The sequence below is a fragment of the Ursus arctos genome, unplaced genomic scaffold, assembly GCF_023065955.2.
Source record: "Ursus arctos isolate Adak ecotype North America unplaced genomic scaffold, UrsArc2.0 scaffold_19, whole genome shotgun sequence".
NCBI classification, from domain to species: Eukaryota; Metazoa; Chordata; class Mammalia; order Carnivora; family Ursidae; genus Ursus; species Ursus arctos.
The window spans coordinates 6978851-6996233 of NW_026622863.1; the positions used below are offsets into that span (position 1 = coordinate 6978851).

At 41.7% G+C, this 17383-nt stretch overlaps 1 protein-coding gene across 2 annotated transcripts in view; it reads left to right on the forward strand.

Annotated features, from left to right (window-relative positions):
• LONP2 (lon peptidase 2, peroxisomal) overlaps nucleotides 1-17383 on the forward strand; it is a 99774-nt gene that overhangs the window by 69972 nt on the left and 12419 nt on the right. For both annotated transcript variants that reach the window (XM_026494709.4, XM_044382367.3), the window contains one exon: nucleotides 15402-15544. In XM_026494709.4, coding sequence (XP_026350494.1) covers nucleotides 15402-15544 — 143 coding nt within the window. The remainder of the gene's footprint in view (nucleotides 1-15401; nucleotides 15545-17383) is intronic.

Here is a 17383-nt window from a genome sequence, read left to right on the forward strand (position 1 = left end):
CTTCAGCAACCATTGAAACAACCTTTATTTGTCAGCTTTTAATGTGGATTTTGCCAGTGTTCTTGTTTGTTTTCTTTGGGGACATAAAAACTTCGTTGGCTGTTTTTAGTGAGGCCGATAATGGAGTAGTTTCCTATTACTTGGTTCCGGTTACATGTAAACGTCCTCAAATGCCTGAACCTGAATCCCGTATCTTCCTTGCTGACCAGCGTTAGAACAAAAAAGAGAGAGTAATTTGGGTGTGTGCCTCTGAACCCGAAAACCACACACCAGATGCTTTGGCTGTTTATTTTAGATTGTTATAATACCGAGAAGTCCGATTTTTAGTTTCTGAAGAGATGCCTATGTCCGATGGTTAAGAGGTCTTTGAACACCGTGTGACAAGTCCCAGTTTTAGTATTCATGGAAGCTGGATTTAAATTGCCCTACATTTTCCTAATCTTTAAGCAGCACAACTTTGAAAATTTCTGCTTATTCTTATAGAATTTACCAACCTAAAAGGCTGTAGCGATTCAGTAGTCATCACAACCGAAGGAAATTTGTCGGAAGGGTTTTTCTGACCCAACACTCAAGTTCGTGCTGTTGAATATCCATGCATCCTACTTGAGCTGAGTTCTTATCAAGCGTCCAGGTCGCACAGACAGGCCTTAGAAGCTTTAATTCAGTTTTGCATTTTCAGTAAAGTCTTGTTTCACCTGTTCATGCTTATCTTTCCTTTGATTTTATTAGTAACTCAGGGCAAATACAATTTTCTAATAGTCAAAGGAACTAAGGTTAACTGTTGAGAAATATGGACTAAGGAGAGTGTTTTAGTCCCAAGGCACCTGGCTTGCTGGTTTCTAAAGCTATGGGGTTTGTAGGGTTCTGTTACAGCTAACTGGATGTTACAGACCAAGATTACCCCAAAAAAAAAAAAAAAAAACTAGATATTAAGACTTTCTGTGGCAAATACTTTGTGTTTGGAGGCCTGTTAAGCAGCATGTTGTGTACAAACTTCTAAAATCAAGTGGTGCTTTAGTGCTGAAATGAAAAAATCATGTTGCTATATACTGCCAACGTCTTGAAGATACACAAATAATCTTTCTGACATTTACACTACTTTACTCATTGTTCCCTCATCAATATTAGCCTGGTTTAAGAAAGATTTGTTTGCTACGTAGACTGGAAGGAAGTGGCAATGAAGGAAAAACCCTACTTACGTATGATAGGAGCCAAACATTTGTTATTTAAACCCTATTTTGGGACAGGAAAATTAAATATTGTCAAAGAATTAAAAAGCCATTGTTTTATTTAATGAATCATATAGGAAGATGTCATGGCCTCTGAGTGTTATTGTCATATAAGATCAAACCAGCCTTTTAAGTTGCAGGGTATTAAAACAGTACTTATTTTTAATATTACAAATAGTCTCTGCATTTTAACTGACAATCCAAAGACTTTCCCAAGACCGTTTTCTGAATCTTTAATACAGGAAGTGGATGTGTTAATGCGCAAACCCTGCTTAGAGACAATGGCCCATGCTCCTTTGTCTTGTACAAAGATGTCCCAGACCCTGGTATAATTTTAACTCAGTCAAGTCAGTGAGTCAGCTACTGTATGCCAGGTTCTAGATTAGGTCCTGGGAGCAGATGAAAGAAGACTCCTCTAACAAATATATATAGTCCATTGGGTGAAGTCCATACGTGAACAAATAATTTTTAGACCCGTAATGTTTCAGGTGTGCTGGTATTTAAAGTGCTGTGAGGCACCGAATTGATCATTGAAAGCTTCATTTTACTTATTATACATATCGTAGCTTTTTAAAATTGCTTTTAGTAAATCGAGACAAAAATAGTCATTTGCTTACATCTCAGAATTAGATGGAAAAAATATTTTCCAGATATTCTGTTATTTATTTTCATGAATAGATAACTAGTATTAAAATTGAAAAATATTTTACAATCATAATTTCCATCTTAATAGTTAACCATGTAGAAATGTTTAGTAGGTGAATTTGAAAGAAAAGGTATTTGGTTATGTTAAGGTTCATCCCCAAAATAATGAATTAAATATTGGCAAAAGGCACTTAAAAGATTTTATTGCTAGCCTGAGCGGTTTTCTGGGCATTCGAACCATGGATTTCTCCATTAAAGCCTAGTTCCTTTAAAAAAAAAAAAAAAAAAAAGGCAGATTGAAAATATGCAGGCCCAAATGCCTTGGCAGGCCCTGGTCAGTAACTTGAATCTCAGTCGCACTTAGCACACTTCCTTTGGTTGGGAGCATGGTTTTCTGGAAAAGATTAACCTGAAACTGACAGCACAAATTATACAGTTGGAAATATTCAGGTTTTTCTGATTTGTTTTTAAGATACTTTGTTTTCCCCTTTCTGCCTTCCCAAGAGAAAGCTCTCAGAAGCATTGTGTCCATGGTCAGTTTAGCCCTGAGGCAAATGCTTGTACTGTCTTGTGAGAAATGACAAAGCCGCTTATAATCTCAGCATCTCATCTCCCTTTTTAAAGTAGACTCAGTTTAAAAAAAAAAAAAAGTTGTTTTTATCACTGCAGCCCTACAGATCTTTCTCTTTATGCCTAAATGCAGTCTGGATCCATGTGTACGTGCCCACACTAAAGAGATGAGATGGAAACACCATCCCCCTTTATTGGTTCATGGGTGACCCCTCTGCCGACTAGCTGTTAATACACCTAGTAACACACCTCGTACATGCACGCACAAAAATAACAGTTCCAGCAAACCTGCATGTTTCATTCAGGAGCCTAGTGTGATTGGATTCACCGATTAAAAAGAAAGATTTTTAATCATTCGGTAATGTTATTACATAATTAATTTTCACTAATTAAAAATGTTTACTTTACAAAATCAGCATATTAAGACAGGTAAACTTTTGACAAATCAAAATAATAATTGTTTTGGTGATTTGTCATTTGTCCAGAGACGTTATGAAGGTTTATTTCAGCAGGCATAACTGAATAGCTGTGTTATGTAAGGCACTGTGATGAGTTGGTATGGCAAGATTAGAGTTCATCTAGTTTGATTTTCATTCTGCAGATAAGGAACCTAGGGCCCAGTTTCTTATGCAAGAGTTTGCTCCATAAATGTTGGTTGAGTTATGGTCTGGGTGCTGTTTACTCCTTCAGCCTAAAAGGCGTTCCAGAAGAGTGGGAGCTATGATTAGAAAGGTAATTTGGCATATATTGTGATGGATCTTGAATGCAATTCTTAGAAGTTAGGAATTTGCTGAATTTGTGATGCAGACCAGTAAAGATGCATAAGTGTGAAAGTATTCTAAAGATTCATTAACAAATAGTGAAGAAAATGGATACACGTATACCTTGGAGATACTGAGGGTTTGGGTACAGACCACTGCAGTAGTGAATCAAATGAATTTTGTGGTTTCCCAATACCTTTAAAAGTTATATTTACACCGTCCTGTAGTCTATTAAGTGTGCAGTGGCATTATGTCTGAAAAATAATGTAGATTCCTTAATTTAAAAATATTTTATTACTAAAAGTGTTAACTGTTGTCTGAGCTTTCAGCAAACCGTAATCATCTTGCTGGTGGAAGATCTTGCCTTGATGCTGATGGCTGCTGACTGATCAGGTTGCTGAAAGTTCAGCTGAAAGTTGAAGGCACGTTCTTAAAATAAAGCAGTATTGAAGTTTGCCACATTGGTTTTCCTTTCATAAGTGATTTCTCTGCAGCATGCGATGCTATTTGGTAGCATTCACCCACAGGAGAACTTCTTTCAGAATTGGAGCCTGTCCTCTCAAACCCTGCTGCTCCTTTATCAACTAAGTTCATGTAATATTCTGAATTCTCGGTTGTCATTTCAAGAATGTTCACAACATCTTCACCAGAAGATTCCATCTGAAGGAACCACTTTCTTTGCTCATCCGTAAGAAGCAAGTCCTTATCCACTGAAGTTTTGTCAGGAGATTGCCACAATTTAGTCCCATCTCCAGGCCCCACTTCCAATTCTACTTCTCTTGCTGTTTCTACCACAGCCTCTCAGAGTCACCCATGAGGGTCAGCTTCTTCTGACTCCTGTTTATGTTGATATTTGACCTCTTCCCATGAATCACAAACGTTCTTCATGGCATCTCTAGTGGTGAATCCTTTCCAGAAGATTTTCAGTTTACTTCACTCAGACTCATCAGAGGAGTCACTATCTATGGCAGCTGTAGTCTTACAAAAGTGTATTTCTTAAATAAGACTCAAAAGTCAAAATTATTTCTTGATCCATGGGCTGCAGAATGGATGTTGTGTCGGCAGCGATGAAAACAACATTACTCTCGTACATTTCCATCAGAGCTCTTGGATGGCCAGGTATATTGTCAGTGAGCAGTAAAAGTTTGAGAGGAATCTTTTTTTCTAAGCAGTGGGTCTTAACAGAGGGCTTAAAATACTCAGTAAACAGATGTGCTGTCATCCAGGCTTCGTGGTTCCATTCGTAGAGCACGGGCAGAGTGGATTTAGCATAATTCCTAAGGGCCCTAGGATTTTTGGAATGCTAACTGAGCATTGGCTTCAACTTCAAGTCACCAACTGCATTAGCCCCTAACAAGAGAGTCATCAGCTGTCTTTTGAATTCATGAAGGCATGGATTTTTTCTCTCTAGCTGTGAAAGTCCTACGTGGCATCTTCTTCAAACAGAAGCCTGTTTTGTCTGTTTGAAAGTCTGCTGTTCGGTGTAGCCGCCTTCATTTTAATTATCTTAACTAGATCATCTGGGGAACTTGCAGCTTCTCCATCAGCACATGCTGCTTCACTTTGCACTCTTACGTTATGGAGACAGCTTCTTTTCTTAAACCTCTTGAACCAAGCTCTGCTGGCTTCGGATTTTTCTTCTGCAGCTTCCCCCACTTCTCCCAGCCTTCACAGAATTGAAGAGAGTTGGGGCCTTGTTCTGGATTGGCCTTTGGCTTTGGCTTGAGGGAATGTGTGGCTGGTTTGATCTTCTCTCCAGACCACTAAACCTTTCTGCATATCAGTTATAAGGCTGTTTAACTTTCTTATCATTCATGTGTTCACTGGAGTAGCACTTTAAATTTCCTTCAGGAACTGTTCTTGGCATTTACAACTTGGCTAACTCTTCGGCCAAGAGGCCCAGCTTTCAGCCTGCCTTGGCTTGAGACAGGCCTCCTTCACTAAGCTTAATTATTTTTGCCTTTTGACTTAAAAGTGAGAGATATGTGACTCTTCCTTTCACTTGAACTCCTAGAGGCCATTGCAGAGTTACTGACTCCCCTAATTTCAATATTGCTGAGTCTCAGGGAACAGGGAGGCCCAAGGAGAGGCAAATGGCCAGTCGGTAGAGCCGTCAGAACACACACCACATTTATGGATTAAATTCACCGTCTTACATGGGCCTGATTCATGGTGCTCCAAACCAATTACAGGAGTAACAGCAAAGGCCACTGATTATATTTTTCACTATGCAGTAATGATGAAAAAGTTTGAAATACTGTGAGAATGACCAAAACGTGGCACGGAGAGACAAAGTGAACAAATGCAATTGGAAACATTGTGCCAACAGACTTGCTCTAGGCAGGGTTTACAGGGTTCACAGCCAGTAAATGTCATTGTCAAGATTCTAGCCTAGGCAGACTGGTGAAAGTCTAAACTTAGTGTCTACACTGTGCTTTCATTATTCCCATATATCCTGTGTTCATTATCCCTGTAACAACTATTGAAGCGTAGATACTATTTCTCGCATTTCAGGTGAGGAAGTAGACACTTAAGACGATAAGGGAAATGAACAATCGGAAAGGAAATTAAGCAGTTCCATTTACAGTAGCAAATGCAAATCAAAACTACAGTGAGCTGTCACCTCACACCTGTCAGAATGGCTAAAATCAAAAACGTAAGAAACAACAAGCATTGGCAAGGATATGGAGAAAAGGGAACTACTCGTGCACTGTTGGTGGGAATGCAAACTGGTGCAGCCGCTGTGGAAAACAGTACGAAGATTCCTCAAAAAATTAAAACTGGGACTACCCTGCTTTCCAGTAATTGCACTACTGGATTTACCCAAAAAATACAAAAACATGAATTCAAAGGGCTACCTGCACCCCAGTGTTTATAGCAGCGTGATTTACAGTAGCCAAGCTATGGAAGCAGCCCAAGTGTCCATCCACTGATGGTTGGATAAAGAAGATACATATAAAGATATATATGTATATAATGGAATATTACTCAGCTACAAAAGAGAGTGAGATCTTGCCATTTGCAACAACATGGATAGAGCCAGAGAGTATAATGCTAAGCAAAATGAGTCAGTCAGAGGAAGACAAATGCCATATGATTTCACTCCTTTGTGGAATTTAAGAAACGAAAAGGGGAAAAAATGAGAGACATACCAAGAAACAGACTCTTAACTGTAGAGAACAAACTGATGGTTACCAGAGGGAAGGAGGGTGGGTGGATAGGTATTAAAGATTATACTGACCATGATGAGAAAAACTAATATGAAAAAGCAATTCCATTTACAGTAGCATCTAAAAAAATTAAATACTTAAGAATAAATCTCGTTAAGGAGGTGAAGGACTTGTATGTTGAAAACCACCAAACATTGCTGGAAGGAAATTTTAGAAGACCTAAGTAAAGGGAAGGATATCTGTGTTCATGGATCAGAAATTGTTAAGATCTACAGTTGTAATACAGTCTCTTCTGAGAAACTTCCATAGTCTCTTTCAGAGAAATGCAAAAGTCGACCTTCAAATTCATGTGGTATTGCAGTGGGCCCCAAATACCCAAAACAGTCTAGGAAAAGATCAAAATGGAGGATTCACACCTCCTAACTTTGACTCTTTTGTAAAGCTGCATTAATTAAGACAGCATGGTACTGACGTAAGAACAGACATATAGACCAGTGGAATAGAATAGAGAGCACAGAAATAAAGGCTCACATATATGGTCAATTGATTTTTATCAGGGATGCCATTCAAATAAGGAAAGGAAAGTCTTTAACGAATGGTGGTGGGAAAACAGGATATCCACATGCAAAAGAATGAAGTTGGGCCCTTACAAAATAAATACATAAATACAAAATTAAAATAAATACAGAAATTAACTTTGATCAGTGACCTAAACTTAAGAGCTTAAGAATAAAACATTGGGGAAAATCCTCATAACAATTAGATTTGGCAATGATTTTATGGATATGACATCAAAAGCACAGGTAACAAAAGAAAAAATAAATTGGATTTCATCAAAATTAAAAAACTTTTGTGCATCAAAAGACACTGTCAAGAAAGAAAAACAACCGACAGAATGGAAGAAAATATTTGCAAATCATGTGTCTGATTAGGGATTGATATCCAGAAATGTATAAAGAACTCTACAACTCAACCAACAGAAGCAACCCAATTCAAAAATGAACAAAGGACTTGAACAGACATTTCAAAGAAGACAGACAGCTGGCCAAAAGCACACGGAAAGATGCCTAACATATACCACAGTGAGATATTACTTCATACCTGTAATTTAAAAAATGGAAAATAAAAAGCGGTGCAGATGTGCAGAAACTAGTGGGAGCATAAAATGGTGCAGCTCCTGTGGAAACCAGTTCATCAGCACTTCAGAAAGTTACACGTAGAACCACCATATAACCCAGCAATTCCACTTCTAGGTGCACATCCAAGAGTGGAAAACAGGGACCCAGACAGATACCAGTGTTCATGGCCGCATTCTTCACAAGAGCCAAAAGATGGAAACAGCTCAGGTGGCCATGACGAGTGGATGAACAAGCTGTGGTAGACACAGACCGCTACGTAGCCATAGAAAGGAGTGAAAATCTGATAGATACTACAGCATGCCTGGACCTAGAAAACATCGTGCCAAGTGAAATAAGCCAGACACAGAAGGACAAATACTGTATGGTTCCATATAATGTGAGCTACCTAGAATAGGCACGTTCATAGAGACAGAAAAGTAGAACAGAGGGGAGAAGAGGATGGGGAGTTACTATTTAATGGCTACAGAGTTTATGTTGAGATAATGAAAAGGTTTAGGGTATCGGTGGTGGTCACGGTTATAGCAACATGGCACACGTATTTAGTTCCACTGAATTTTGTACTTGCAGATGGTTAAAATGATCCATAGTATGTGATATCTGTCTTACCATAATAAAAACACTTTTTAAAAAAATAAGGAAATTTCCCAGAGTCACAGAGCTTACACGTGGGAAGAGCTGGACCACAAACCCAGGCTCTCTGACTGCAAGGCCTCTTGGAAGTAAGGAGGGTCCGTTGTACTTCTACTGGATATTTCTGAGGAGCTACTCAAAGGGAGGAATACTGAAAATGGAGTGTTTCATAAAGTTTTTGTACCTAAAGCAATTTGGTGCATCTGTGTATTTGTCTGAGGCCCTAACATCTTCTTAATCTAAACCTATTAGAGGGACGCCTGGGTGGTTCAGTCAGTTAAGTATCTGCCTTCGGCTCAGGTCATGATCCCAGGGTCCTAGGATCGAGTCCCACATCGGCCTCCTTGCTGAGCAGGGAGCTTGCTTCTCCCTCTGCCTGCCGCTTCCCCTGCTTGTGCTCTCTCTCTCTCTGTCTCTGTCTCTGACAAATAAATAAAATCTTTAAATAAATAAACATATTAGCTACTCATAGTGGTTAAGAGGTGACTGCTGGGAAGATCTGTCACTGTTTAGAAACAAGTGTTCTTGTACAGTGTTAAAGGATAGTAACTTCTTTTTTTTAATACTCTAGAGAGAGAACATGAGCAGGGGTGGCGGCAGAGGGAGAGGGAGTCTCAAGCAGACTCCCTGCTGAGTGTGGACCACATCCCCCCCCCCCAACACAGGGCTTGAGATCATGATCTGAGCCAAAATCACAAGTTGGATGCTTAACCGACTGAGCCACCCAGGCACCCCAGGATGATAATTTCTTAACAGCAAAAGCATTGCCATCATACAAGTATAAAATGACCATATGTCACAGATTTTGATAAACTCATTAATTAGTGAGACAACCAGTGAGATGTTACAGGTGGTTCAGCGGAGAATCCAGGAGTACAGGCGTATGCAGGCGGTCAGGAATGCTGAGATTGGCAAAACCAGCTTCGCGGGACGGGAGAGAGGGTCAGTTGTACCTCTGTCGGACAAAGCTCACTTTCATTTCTACAGGCGAGCACCATTTGCATTTCTTTCAGTTTCTAAAGCTTACAGAATTGAAAAATAGCTGAGAAGCAGTAAGACACAGACCAGCTGGAAGGATATGCTGGACAGGACACCCAGTTGTCTGTTTTCACTCATCCCCAAGTCTGTCACAATTTTGGGTTTTTGTGGGGTTTTTTTGTTTTTTTTTTCCACAAAAGTCATAGAAGGGAATCTGTGTTTATAGTACCAGTTGATTATTTTCAGTTAGGAAAGAATAATCTAATTAAATTTACCTCCAAGTTGCCTTGTTTTATCAAGGAGCTCTTGAACTACAGGCAGTGTTTCTAGACTGCACTTCGGTGCTGGGATAAAGGTGTCCTTGGTTGGGAGCCAGGAATCCTGGTACTGTCTGCAATTTGCTGTGCACTTAAGGCAATTGGTTTAACCTCCCTGGGTCTCAGTTTCCTTGAGTAAAAAATGGAGAGTTGGGCCGGATCTTTGACTTTCTGCCTAGCTTTTAAAGTTTTATATATCATGGTTTTATTCTCTGCTTTTTGAATTCCTGATTCTTCCTGAATTCTGCTAAGCCTCAGAATGAGACCAAACATTCTCAGGGAGCTGTTTCGCAGGGATATTGTGTTAATATGACAGAAACAGGTAGCGTTCATCTCTTTGGAGAACTAACCCGGGTTTTGGGCCCTGGCAATTGCTGGTTGCAGCTAACAGTATTCTGGTACACTCCCTCCTTCCCTCCTCCATCCCTACCCCATGAGCATTAGAAACCAGCTCTTTGTGAAAGTGAACACTTCGTCCGTTATCGAGATGAAAGGGTTCCTATTATCGCTCTGCCTCGAAGTGTAGCTTTTGAACTCATGAGCCAGCTCTCGAGAGTGTAGTGCATACTTGAAGTTAAGCAGCATACAGAGAATAATAAGTGATAACTAAAATGTTCTGAGTAAGGTGATTATAGATAACCTAGGGCATCTGTGGCTTGGTAGATTGTCATTTCCCCCACATTCTGGGCAGTTGTTGATGTTAGTAGCCTGTGTTGTGTTCCTGGCCTCTGCTGCTTTCCACTTATTGGGCCACCTGCCAAGAGATGCCGTTTGCCACGGGATTTATTCAAAAGGCAAGACGCTTTTTGGTTTTTTGTTGTCTTTTTTTTTTTTTTTTAAGATTTTATTTATTTATTCGACAGAGATAGAGACAGCCAGCAAGAGAGGGAACACAAGCAGGGGGAGTGGGAGAGGAAGAAGCAGGCTCATAGCGGAGGAGCCTGATGTGGGGCTCGATCCCATAACGCCGGGATCACGCCCTGAGCCGAAGGCAGACGCTTAACCACTGTGCCACCCAGGTGCCCCTGTTGTTTTTTTTTTTTTTTTAACACAAAGCTTCTGGGCATTTCCCGGGATATTATACCCCTGTATTCTACCTCCTTACCTTCCCTCTTCATATCTTCCTCTCTCCCTCCTCCCACCGTGATTCTTGGGCTCTGGGGCCTGCTTTCATTTAAGTCACGCTCCTCTGAGAGAGCATGGGGTGGGAAAGAACGCTTGATCGTGTCCCTGGGACAGCTGCTCTGGAAAGCCTAATCCTTTCTCGTGAGGAGTTCGTAGCTTTAGCGTGTCCTTTCCTAGTAGCCTGGGTGACATCAACTCCAGCGTCAGGCTTAGCCCCCTGAGGGAGGGCACCGCCACGCACGTGCGTTCTTGTGCTGCGGGGGAGGGAGGGCTGCCAGTGAGCAGAGCGAGCGCATGGCAGCTTGTGCCCTGGGTGCTGCTCGCTTACCTGCTGCCTTCATGCTGTGAAACTCCTTGCTTATACCCTGACCATCCTGGCTGCGTCCTGAATTAGACTCTGTTATGACAGGCTGTTAGATAACACGGGTGAAAGAAGGGCTGGGAGACCTCTCTGAGCAGAGTGAATCACCGAAAAGAACTTCGGCTCCTTCCCACTTTTAGAACAGTTTTATCTTTGAAGTGAAGAAACAGTTCAAGTGGAGTGAGGTCGAGCTAGCTTCTCATTTTCTTTTTCCATGGCCTTTCATTTCAGCCTCTATTTAATAGCACTTTATTACTTTTAAGAATATGCTTCCAAATTATTTGTAAAGGAAGTGTTGGTGCATTGAATGTACTAGTAATATATACTATAGCATAGGGAAGAATCTTGAATTTTGTCATCTTTTTCTTTTTTCTTACGAATGTTCAATGTCTGTGGTTCCCAGCTGTCCTGTGACTGTGGTCGAGGCCCCCTCGGGGGCCCCAAGTGGATGTGGGCTGCAGAGGTTGTACTTTGTTTTCTTCAGTGAAGGGGCTGTGGAGTAAGAACTGGGAGTCTAGAGGTCTGTGCGAAATATTTCTCCAACTGTAACTCACTTCCTCCCATTGATAGATATTTCGGCTTTAAACGTTGTTAAATTCTCCCAGTGACTCTACAAGGGTTACTATAATTATGGTTTTACAGATTAGAAAAACAGATACAAAGGGGTAAAGTAACTTTCTTCAGGGCCAACTGGGAAGCCAGAGCCAGGATTGGAGACTGTTATTTATTGACCATTTCACCATGTAATCTTAGTCTCATAACTCAGGGAATAACTTCCATGTTTTGGACTATATCATTGCATTCATTCTCACATGTATTTATATTATGTTATATTAGTAGAAATCATGCCGTGTGAAAGCACATACCCTCCTCTTTCCTTAAATTGACGTTGTTTCAAAAGCATTTTCTCACATTACTTAAAAACACTTGGGAAACAGTTTGAGTGACGGTGTCGTGTTTTCTTAGATGGCTGTACCGCGGTGTCTTTAACCGCGCTCCTGATGTCGAGTGTTTACATAGAATCTCGTGTTTGCTCTTACAGTCATTCTGCAGCAGGTGGTTTTGTTGTCCAAACTGTTGCCTACACAACAGTCGTCCGCACTTCTGATTATGTCCTTAAGGGTAGGTTCCTGCAAACTAGGACCACTGGGTCTGAGAGTATGAATATTTGGGAGGTTTTCCTGGAAGATTGAATCACTTTATGTTTTCATAAGCTTGGTATTTGGGAAGATTTCTTCACTTTCTTTAACAGTGATCTTTGTCATTTCTTAAACTAGTTTGCTAGAGTTTAATTTGGTAACCAGCAAACGGTATCTTACTCTTATAATGTAGACTTCTTCGCTGCTTGGTGTCACGTGACTGTTAGCCATCTGGAGAACCACTATTTCTGCCCAAGAGAAGGGCATAGAAGAGGAAGACTGCAGTTCCAGCGGGAAGCGCTCTCGGGACAGGGCTCCTGTTATGTTGGGAGAGGTTGAACTTTCTTTATTGTTGTTGTTTGCCTCGCCTTGAAAAGTCCCCCTTGCCTGAGTGCTACAGTCCAGGGCAAAGCCAGTCGTGAGTCCTCGGGACCCTGCCACTGTCTTCTGTGGGTGCTGATCACTGTGGCGGGGGGGGGGGGGGGACGTGCCACTAGAGCAGAGGGCTCGAAAGCTCGTGCACAGGACGTGGAGCGTTCACCGGTAGCCAGGGTTTCGTGCCTGGAGTGGCATCTTTGTGAGATGATGTTGTTCAGGTTTTGTTTGTTTGAATGAGGAATCGAGGTGTGAATTCTCTGAGTTCTCAGTATTTCCTTACTGTCACTTTGCAGTACGTGTAGGTCCTCGTGGATGATACTTAGAATCCAGTGCTAGCCTCTCTTTCCCCATTAGCTGGCACCATTTTTTTGGCTTGAGCTTTTCACTCTCTAGGCTGTAATAATGGGATGTTTTGAAGCACAGATTAGTTCTAAGTTGATTGAATTCTTTATAACACAGTTGCTGTGCCTAAAGCGTGAAGGAAATGGCCATCTTTTATCTTCTGAGGTCTAGTTGCATTAGAAATAGCTCTCTCCACCACCACTTTGTCACTGCTCAAAGCACTGAGTTCACTACTCCACTTAAAAAGGGATTGGACGTCCTCAAGCATTAGTTACATAATTGTGCATTGGCTTTTACCCATCCAGCCTGACTTCCTCCTGTGATCGTGAATTCCAGGCTGGCAACGGTAATTAGATCTCAGAAAAGCCCGTCCAAAAGCACGCCAGGCTAAAGGATCTCGCAGCTTCTTCTGTGCATCGGCTGAAGTTTCAGAGCCCTTCATTTTTTAGGGTACGATAGTAACCTTAGAGAGGTAGTGCTGTTCTTTCTGTGCGTTAATTTTAATTAAGCAATGACACCTGCTCTGTGTTCTGCTTTGAGATCTGCAGGGAGGTAACCTGGCCATTGGATGCCTTTCCACCCTTGCTCGTTGATACTGCTTAGATAGACTGCCAACAGGGCAGGAAGCAGAAGACTTCCCATTTCCACAATCTACTAAGTAACCCAATGATAGCTAGGTTTAGTGAAACAGATAAGTATTGTAAGAAGTTAGATCAGGGAAGACTTTCTAGAACCTAAACTTTGAAAGATGACATTACGAAGAAATGACTGTGAGAATATATGTAACTCAAGACTTACCTTTAAGGTACAACATCGCTGGGGCGCCTGGGTGGCACAGCGGTTAAGCATCTGCCTTCGGCTCAAGACGTGATCCCGGCGTTATGGGATCGAGCCCCACATCAGGCTCCTCCGCTAGGAGCCTGCTTCTTCCTCTCCCACTCCCCCTGCTTGTGTTCCCTCTCTCACTGGCTGTCTCTATCTCTGTTGAATAAATAAATAAAATCTTTAAAAAAAAAAAAAAGGTACAACATCGCTTTGCAGTCTGCAAAGGGTTTTCTCTTTAATTCTCTAATTCTCACGAGAACTCTGTAGAGATAGGTAGTGCAAAGTTTCAGTGTTAGGCAGAGGGTCTGACAGGCAGCAAGTGGCAGAAAATCTGAGCTCTTGTCTGGTTTCCGTCACGTATCTGTCGTGATTCAGTCTTGAAGAGGAGCCCCATAGAGCCCAGCAGACTGAGAGGGCCATTCACCCGGAAGGTCATAGCAAGGCTGTTCTATGCTGGGGTCATTTAGGGACCTGCCCCCAGGATGTTTCCAGTTATCGTTGGCGTCTAAAATGAGGGCCTGATATTTTAAAACATGTTCAGGAATCACTTTTGAAAGGAAAGGAGTTAGTGAAAAACAGTTCTTTTAACTTCATGAATTATCAGAATGGGAGAATTGTACCAAAAATAAAATATACAATGGCACGTTTATAATTATTGTGTGTTGTATGTTATAGTATTTGCAGTAAGCATTTCCAGAAGGAAGGATGTACGTAAAAAAAGGGTAATAAAGATATTTTACATTTCACGAGATAGTATAAGAGCTGGAAGAATTATGGCAAAGCTAACAGAAAAGCAAAACTAGGAATGAGGATGAATAGAGCCAAATAGTTCGTACATTTTTAACCCTCTGTTCATTTCAGGCTCTGGCACGGGCCTTTTATTATGATGTTCGGTTAGCTGCTGTGTGGTACCTCACTGGTTCTTGACGTAGTTGTTCAGTGATTCGTTAGTCGCGTATAACACCTAGTGCCCATCCCAACACGTGCCCCCCTTAACTGGCTACAGGCTTAAGTAACATTTTTCTTTCCTCAAACTGGAATAACAGAGACCAGCAGAAAGGTGGTCTGATAGGTCAGTTGGCTCCTGCTCCTTGTATGTCTAGGCTCAAACCAGAATGAGTCCGTGCTCTGACAAGTTGTTAGCAACCAGGGCTCTTAGGCAGGTCAAGGAAATAGTCCATGAGTATAGGGGTTTCAGACCACGCTTCATATGCTTTTACCCTGGCACTGCCAGTTACACTTGTTTTTATTGGAAAATGATAACCTTTTTACAAAAGAAGCGTTGCTTATACAGGGATCCGACATTTCCAAGTTCTTGCTGCCTGTCAGGAAATGGGGCACCTGATGGGCCCCCTCTGAAGAGGGAGTTGAAAGCTTTGTGTTCTGTTGATCTGACAGAATTAGATAAGGTCATCTATCGCATGTGACCCTTCAGTATCTGCCCTCTGAAACTGAGCAGGGCCAGGCATTGTGCTTGGCTTAAGAGTATAATGGTTAAAAAGAAGACAGGCGGGGTTGTCCCGTGCCGGAGCTTACATGCCGTGGGAAGGGTAGACGACAAACAGGTGAGAATAAATGAACGAGACGGTGCATTCCGTCACCCTGCAGGGGCTCTTGAAAGACAGAGTCTCTGCCTGAGCTCCACAGAGGACAAGGTGAACTTTTGTGCCTGAATAAATACACGAAGGCGACTGATGGGTTCGGGTCCGCGTGCTTCTGTTTGACGTATATACTAATGAATTTTCAAACCTGCTGATCTCTGAGAATTTCTAAATACGTTTTTCTCTCTTAGGTTCCAGAGAGCGTATCTTAGAAGATGCAAAGCCTGAGTCTGTCAGTGACGCTCCGGACTTAGCCCTCCCACCTGAAATGCCGATTCTGATCGATTTCCATGCTCTGAAAGACATCCTTGGGCCCCCAATGTATGAAATGGAGGTGACTGTTCTCATTTCTTTGTTGATGGCCTCCGGTTTCCTCTGACGGCTGCTGCACAGATTGGAGAAGAGTCAGAACTGGGTGGTTTGGGAGGCTGAATTTTGTCTGGAGACTGGAAACTTGTTTTCTCCGTGGTATTGAATTTTAGTGCCCAGTGTGATAATAAGGAAGGCTTTTGCAGAGAGCCAGATACCCTGGCCACATCCTCTTCTGGAAACTCGGTCTGATCTTATTCTCTGCCTTCCAATTCCATTTTAAGAACAGTGTCTCTGACTTTCCTCCTTAGAAATTCTATATTCCCATTAATTCCTAATTACGGATTTTTTTGTGTGCGATCAGAGTCTTGGGGGACGAAGGTACGGAAACAGCCCAAGTATGAAGTATCTGAAAACATGAGCCTCGCTTGAATTCTGACTGCGCTAGTGCAGGCCCAGATTGCGTCTTTCGGAAATCTGTCATTTTGTTGTTAATAGTTCCTTGGGTTAAAGCCACACAGCCCTGTGTCCATCCTCCTCCCCTAACTGTTCCTCACAGCAGAAGTCCAGTCAGAAAGGCGCGAGCCCCAGGGCTGAGTTGAGGCAGCTGGATGGAAAAGGTATTGAGTCTGTGTCTCCTGAGGCATTTTGATACATTGCATAGGGTTCTTACAGGAGCTAGTATGGGTCAGTGACTGGAAAAAAATTTTATTATACTCCTGAACATAGCATCTTCCTTCAGAAGCTTTACCATCACCTCCTATCAGTTTAAAAAAAAAAATGATTTTCAGAAGAATAAGTCTGATTAATTATACAGAAGATAACCTCTTCCTCTGACATTCAAAATCACTACGAATAGGTGAGGTTTTCCTCAAGTCTGAAAACTGGAGAGGAAAAATAGTCCCCAAACCCATCTTGTTTATCTGTTTAAACTCTGAGCTGGTCATTAAAGCTAATGAGCCTCTTTACAAAACTCTGTTACAAGAATAGAACTTGTTTACTCTCAACAGTATATCTGGTCTTGAACAGTAGAATCAGAGGCCAATTGGTTATTTGAATTCTTAAGATGACATGGGTTTAAATTTTGAAGTGTAAGAAACGGAGCAAAACTTTCCTTGCTTGAGAAAGTGAGCAAAACCTGCTTTTCTGTTCTGCAAGAACGCATTGGTTTTGAGAGTGAAGACGAAAACAGGTTCTGACTCCTGCATTTCCAATGGGCTTTTTTCTCTAAGCCTTCCGGGACAGTACGTTCCAGCAGTTCTTTGGGAATTTAAACTAGAGCAACAGATAACAACAAAAGATTGATGCGTGTTTCTGTTGCATATACCCGTTCTCTCCCAGCCATTTCAGCTGCTTTTGGAAGCATTGTTGACATTCTTGGAGCTTTGGCAAAAAAGGAACCAAAAGAACAGAAATGAGAAATTTTATAAACACTGCTTAACAGCTCTGTTTGATATCATTGGAGAAACTCATTTTCCTTTAGGCATCTGAGCACTTTTCACCAACATGACTCTGAAAGGTAGAGTCTAGAGGCCTTTTGCCTTTTATAAATAGCATCTTAGAATAGAAGGTCTGGTGTTTGGGAGTTTGGAACATTCTGTTCATCTTTTCCCTCTGTAGCCTGGGGTTTCTGTCTCTGCCTCTAGTGGTCCCAAGCTGCTTCACCACCCTTGCCTGAGCTTTCGCATCTCTAAGAGGAAGATTTATGGAACATCTCTTTATTGTCTTATTGTCCCTGAGGGCCATCACTGTGCTGGGAGTCTTCCATTTTATACCCAGGAAGAAGCTTGAAGAGATTAAGTGAGTCCTGTAAATTCACATAAGGTGCAGGTAGTGAAGCCAGTATTCAGACTCAGACCAGTTG